The 7,122-nt window shown below is 38.2% G+C and overlaps 1 protein-coding gene across 1 annotated transcript in view; it reads right to left on the bottom strand.

Annotated features, from left to right (window-relative positions):
- The window catches only part of LOC108976317, a 142,861-nt gene that overhangs the window by 19,061 nt on the left and 116,678 nt on the right, over positions 1-7,122 (bottom strand). Inside the window, exon 5 of the mRNA XM_018945343.1 lies at positions 5,715-5,963. Coding sequence (XP_018800888.1) covers positions 5,715-5,963 — 249 coding nt within the window. The remainder of the gene's footprint in view (positions 1-5,714; positions 5,964-7,122) is intronic.

The raw sequence follows: 7,122 nt of genomic DNA, 5'->3' as shown, positions 1-7,122 counted from the left end.
AATTTGATCCGGTGTAACCACCATCCACAGAAGAATGTGTACGTGCGGCAAACCTCTCTATTGCCACTCAACAGAGTACATCTAGCATCCAACAGCACCATYAATTTGAAAAGTTGTGCTATGACATCGTGACGATCGATTGTTGATTGACCGCRATYCATAAWTCCGCACGYATATCATCGCATCCTGGGAGTGCTTYTTGCCTTGCCTTAGCTTGAGCTGCCATACGCTGCTCGCAAAAAAAAAAATCGCCGACCGACATTAGAGAGACCTCTTCGTGGCTTCTTAACAAATTTCCATCTKCAATTGATCACTTTGCGTAAATCACACATATGTAAAGTTTTCAGTGAATAATTTTCAATAATTTTTCTTTTGAATAGCCGGAATAAAAAATCAAACGGCCGATATTGAACGGTCAAATAATTTACAATTCAAAATATTGAAAAGCAAAACAAACGAAAATTAAAAAAAAAAATGTGTATGGAAAAGAGTTACTTTTTGGAACTACACAATTTTCCGACTTTCCTCATGAAAAATACAAGGTCTTTTTATTTTTGAACCTTCCCCGATGCACAACGAATAACCTCTGAAAATTTCATTAAGATTGGTGCAGCCGGTCTCTTAGCGTTACTAACAAACAAACATTTGTTCGTTTTTATGGGAAAAAGAAAAGTACTGTTTTTAGGGATGTTACGGAAATTATTCGAAATTTTCTTGCCGTAAAAACCATCCTTGAACCTCAACGGCCACATTAAAAGAGAATTATCAAATTTGGTACAGTCGTATGAAAGTTATGAACGTACAAACTTTTTGCGATTAATTTTTATTTTTAATATTATATATTGAAAGACTTCTGGGAAATACACCCTAATCGCATCTTCAAAATTTTGTATTCAGTTTTTGGCTTGTTAACGCAACACCAAATATTTAAGGTCTACTTAGAAGTCAACCTTATAATGTATGGACGTATGCAAATATGGTGTCAAAAAAATACCCGAAAATTGTAAATGATATGCAAAATATTTAAGCAATAATCAATATTTATTTTAGCGGCTTCGATCCCCATTAGATGTGACTCTCTTATGCCAACGATTTTTCCTCGAAAAACTTTTCGTAAGCACTTTAAGCATGTAAAAAGAGACCCGTTTACGGCATGCTTTCTGAAGGAAAACAAAAAAAAAAAACGCTTTATTGGGAAGAGTCACGCAAGAACGCGTTTCATACTCAARAATCCACCAAATTCCCACTCGAACTGACTCGCCAGAGATGTCGAGTTCTTCTCCAAGTTTCGAACTCATGCCTGACTATTTTCAAGCACTATATTCTCCATTTTTTTAATGCTTTCATCAGTTGCAGAAGTTGAAAGTCGTTTTTGATAAAACTCAAAAACATACTTAAGACAAATTTTTAGTTCGATATTTTTATCCATTGTGAAAATTGCAACGCCATACTGAGATGTAATATAGCACAGTAATTAAGGACAGTCCTATGAACTTTGAAAAATACATTTTAGGTGATTTGATTCAAATTCATTGTGCCCTTTCACATTGTCATTTATCATTCTTATACTGTGTTTACTCTGTACTTTAAGTCTTTTATAGTGATTAATAAAACTTGAATTGTCATAGCGTTGACATCGTGTGTTTGTTCTCCAACAATATCTAACAGAACCAAATGATATACCAAATTTCGTGAGGATGTTTAGTCAAATAAATCCATTTGATTTTTATTTAGATATGATAGAGTGATCCTAAATCGCTTATTTGAATAAATGAGTATCCTCTTGGGGAAGAAGGGACGTATGCAAAATTTCAGTTCGATATCTGAAAAACTTACCTATTAAATCGGAGTTCTAAAAAATATATAAAATTACAATATGGACCACACAACTAATTGATACGATATTTGCTCTCATATCGTGCAAAAACTGAAATGTTGATGCGCCATATACTATATAATCTCTTTTAATTACTTATATATAATTAATTGATTGTTTTGTGATTTTTTAATTAACTTCGTTAACATTTTCACTACTCCGACTATCAAAATGAAGTTCGTTGCTTARGTCTTTCGTACCTTCATTCACATATAATTTCAACGCGTGCAACAAGGCAAATGTAGCAGCTAAAGTGCATAAATATGCAAACGCCCACACAATGCCAACATGTTGCATATAAAGTAAAAACAACAACAACAAAAACAACAACGGCAAAATGCTACTAACTGCCACAGTAGCGATCTTGTTAATTCACTGCGCAGGCATAAACTGAGTCGAGCACCCAAATTGGCTGTGACAGACAAGAAAAACAGTGTGTGGTAAGCGTTGCTGTTATTTTGTTSTTGTTGCTGTTCTTGTCTTGACTTATGTGGTCAATGTGCACAACTTCATTGAAGAACGCCTTGCGCGCACGCGGTTTACTTTGCTTGCACGTGTATTTGTTTGTACTCACTACACAAGTGCGTGTGGCATGCCACCGCTGACAATCGCTCATAAAATGTAACAAGTGACAGATGGATAAAAGGTACAGTGACACGTTGCAGCATGACAAAATGAGCGCAAAATCGCAGTCAATTGCTTACATACASACACATGCATACACGTAATTYTGCATACACATACATACAAACATGTGTTGCAAGTGAGTGGCAAGCAATGTTTTGCGAAACAAAACGTGGTGAGCAAACAAACAAACAAAGTAAACAGTATCGGTAAGAACAACAACAATAATAATAACAACAAAAGTAACAATAACAACAATAGTAAACCCAAACCCACAAGAGCAACTACAACAACAAAAGTAACAACAAAAAAGCACAAGAGACAGCAACAACAACAATAGTAACAACAAAAATTACAACAGCCACAACAACTGTAACTATAAAAAAAACCACAAGAGTAACTACAACAATAAAATACAACAACAATAGCAATAATAAAAACACAACAGCATTAATACCAACAACAACAACAACAACAAATGTTGCAAGTAACTCTATACATATGTATAAGAAACATATCAACGCACATCACTCATCAAAGCGATTTTCCAAAAACAACAACAACAGCAACTAAATGCAAACTGCCAGCGCCAGCCACAGCAACGATGACTACTGTCATCGTTTGTCAGTTTATAAATCACTTTGTGGCGGCAGCAAACGAAGCGCTCGCATTCGCTCCTCATAATGCCAATCAAACTTTGGYTGCGTATGTGTGAGTGTGTGTGTATGCGCGCTTTTCGTTTTTTGCAACGCATGCACACGCCTCATGCATAATTCATTTTCAAAGCGCGTGCGCTGGCGACTTTTTGTGTCTCGCGCGCTGTCATACATCCAAGCTTTGTGTGTTTGTGTGTGTGCTTGTGTCACTGCGATTGCCAACACGCAACTCGGGGCTATCCTTGCATTTGTTTTTTGTTTTGCTACTGTTGTTGTCATTTAGTTGGCCGCCTTTTTCACTCCCTCGTTTCCTTATTCATTCAGAGATTCGTGCGCGGCTTGTGACAGCTCCGTTGCGTCGCCAATTGGCCAGCTGTGGTTCTCTGATTCATTCATCAATTTTATTTGTGAAAACACAGATACATTGACGGGGACTCAAATCATTGCCACAACAACAATAATAAACCAAGGATGAGTTGTGTGCGCGAGAAGTGGCGCTGTTGGCGAATAGTGATTTTAACACCTTGACAAGCGCTTGGATTGTTGCTCCGTTGATGGAAGTGCATCGACAATGAGAGAGTTTTGTTGGCATTCACCGATTCATTTATTGAATCATGAAATCTTCATCTGTTACTTATGAATTTTTTTTGTTTATCATGCCATATTATACCATATACAAAAAATGGCTGCTAGAAGCTTGTCCAACATCCATCACGCTTATACGAACGGCAGGTCGGTAAAGACTGCACTCTATACACTATCGAAAGGTCTCTTGAAGATAAGGAGTACGCTCTTGAAGCATTCCTGCTCATTAACGGTGAGTTCAACAATCGTCTCAACGGAATCTATTTTCAATAGTATTCAGCCAATAAGTATTGATCTTGCTATACTACGCTCTATTAAAAGCCTTTAGACTGATAAGAGYAGAATGAARCGATGCTAAAATGGCCAAGAAAGTCTGTAGTACCTCTAAAACCCTAAGGTGTAGCGCTATCTCCGCTTCTGAGGACATTAGGKGKGAATAAGTGAATAGCTAAAGAACTTGGAAGGCAAAGCGCTTAAGATAGTGGCATATGCGGACGACATTGCCATCTTAAAAACGAGTAAGTGTCTACAGACCATTAGCAGTTTTATGACAACCACTCTCAATACAGTCGAGAATTGGGAATGGCAAGCACGTCGGGGGTTTGAGACGGAGAAGACGGACATTAYATGGATATAAGGTTCCCTTCGGTAAATGTGACATAACTCACTCTCAACGGCCGCAGAAAGTACTTTGGGGTATTCTTGGACAGCGAACTTCTGTGTAAGCTCAACGTGGAAGAAAGCGTGAGTGAAAAGCTAGAAACCTYTTCCTCTCTTATGCACTGGAGCTGCGCAGCTCTTGCTAAACCAATTCCGCTCTACGAAGCAGTAGTATGGTGAACAGGCGTACGGAAATCCACCTACTACAAGCCAATGCAAAAGGTTCAGCGCCTCGCTGCGCTGTGAATAACGGGATCTTTAAGAATAACTCGAACGGCGGCTCTTGAACTCATACTAAACCTGCCACCTATGGACCTCTTCGCTGAAAACTGCAAGRMAAAATCGGCGGGACGACTACTGGCTGCCGGAAAATTAACAAGAATAACCTTTGAGCATAGCTCGATGCGTAATCCGACTACATAACCCCACTTTTCAACTGTTAAAGAATGTTCATAGTAAACATAGGAAAAAATGGCTGTCATAACGGTATGTTAGCTACGCGCAACACTCTAAATGGCTCGAAAGTGGACGATGGAGTTTGTGCTGGAATATACTGTCCAGACTAAAACATAAGGCAACCTTCTAATTTGCCGAATCACTGCAGTATATTTCAAGCTGAGCACCCGCAGGCGATTCCAGAGTCAATACGACGAATTTGGCAGAAGCATGGGAAAGAAAATCAAAACCCGAMAGGACGAGCTGCACAAAACTGCAAAAGTCATGTGCAAAACAGTAGTTCGGAAGTGCAAAAAAATCCTATTGTCAGTCAATGGAAAATAATGGGAATACTAACTGCTCACTGTCCGGTGGCGACACACGCCCGTAGGATGGGGTTGACAGAGCGAGAAGACTGCGGGAAATGTCTACAGCACGACACCAGGGAAACAATAGAGTATTCCTGTGCACTTGTGCCGCATTGGTAAGACTACGCTGTAAGCATCTGGGRTSCYCACGGTATGATACACTGGARGAGGCATCGACAGAGAGGCCGCAGAATCTGTTAAAATTCATGTCAGCGCTGGCATCCTAACGGWTGACTACTCCTCTTGGACGTAGCAACTGAACTCCATTTGGACTAAAACTGGTCTATGCGCGGTTATTGGCCTACCAGAGTAGCCTAACTTAAATGGTGGTTATGTTTCATAACAAGCAAAAACGCTAAACTGGTAAAAATTATTCTACAAAAATAAAAAGTGATATAGTGAAAAAAAATTTTTTTCAATTAAAAAAAAAAAAATGTTGCTGCATAATTAGGAAAAAAATTAAATATTTATAAAAGATTTGAATACAGAAAGTGTTCACTATAAACTTACCTTCTGATCGCCGAAGCGCATTTGCCGTCGCGCATTTCGACTGACATTCATGCGACATAAGAACATGCGATGTTCGCCCTCCAAGCTGTTGATCGCCGCTGCTGCTGCGGCGGCTGCTGAGGCAGCGCTTGCGTGTTGACTATGACCCGGCTGTGGTGGCACATTGCGATTCAGTTCGGCTTGTATGGTTGCGTGATCCTGTTTGTCAATGATATCGTAAACGGAATCGCCGTGAATGAGGAGATCTTCCTGTGTGGCGTTGCGATTGTCGATTGCCATTCGTTGTTGTTGCGTTGATTTGGTGTAAGCACATGAAATTAAATACAAATGAATGCATGAAATTAATACCGTTTAAGGCGCAGAGCATTAATTTATATATACATATTTTTAGAATTATTTGTGTTCGCTTGATTTGGTGAAGCAGTCAGACGCGGCGTTGTGTTTATGGTAGCGAAAGGATTTYTGGGGTTACTTGAAAAAATCTATTAAAATCAATACTGCTTTAAGATAGCATAACGTTCTTCTCACTGCATCTGTTTTTGATTATGAAAGCTTTTTCTGGATTCTTCGCAAGTTCTAGCGTATTGAAAACCACTAATAACAAGGAAGTTAGTCTGAAACGCCAGTCAAACTGTGGCACTGCTCTAAGTTCTATGCAAACACAAAAAGTCTGGAGCAAATATATTATACTATATTATTCTTAAACATTTGACTCACTTCCTTGACAATAATTGCACCCCACAAATAGCACATCTGGCGTTTATTCATTGTATGTCGTTGTGCTGACTAACTTTCAATCATTCTCAATCAATATTTTTAGTCGAGCAATTAATTGCATTTCCATGTCATTGCGCGCATTAATGTCAATCTGACGAGCGAAATTCTAATGAAATGTAATTTAAATTACTAATGAAATTTATTTTCGTTTGCATGAAAAGCATTTCCTCAATTTATAAACTGTGTATATTTATTTCTATTTTTCGAGCGAAAAAGTGATTCAGAAAAGCTCAAGTACAAAAATATTAAAATAAGCTGGTAAGGCGGTAGTGTGTGCGGTTGGAAGCAAAATATTGATTAGCTTTCGAGTTTTTTCTCTCATTTCCTGAATACTGTAATATTCTTTTTTCTTTTTTCGCGCTCTTAAACTTATGAAATTGAAGTGCTATAAAGATTATATGCGTAGTCCCTTAGTATTTCAGATATCAATCAGAACATGTGTGCATGCCTTTTCTCCTCCAAGAAGTTGCTCATTTGTCGAAAGTATGGGACTAATACTTAATATTTAGCATATAGCTGCCATACAATGTGAACGAAAAAATCAATTCGATGTATGAAAAACGTTTTTAGTTGTAGAGATCTCTTACCAAAATGTGCCATGGATTATTGTCCACAGCAACGATAAAATTTC

Source organism: Bactrocera latifrons, unplaced genomic scaffold (genome assembly GCF_001853355.1).
Source record: "Bactrocera latifrons isolate USDA-ARS-PBARC rearing strain unplaced genomic scaffold, ASM185335v1 scaffold_75, whole genome shotgun sequence".
Lineage (NCBI taxonomy): Eukaryota > Metazoa > Arthropoda > Insecta > Diptera > Tephritidae > Bactrocera > Bactrocera latifrons.
The sequence above is the reverse complement of the archived record's forward strand: the minus strand, read 5'-3'. Positions and strand labels throughout refer to the sequence as shown.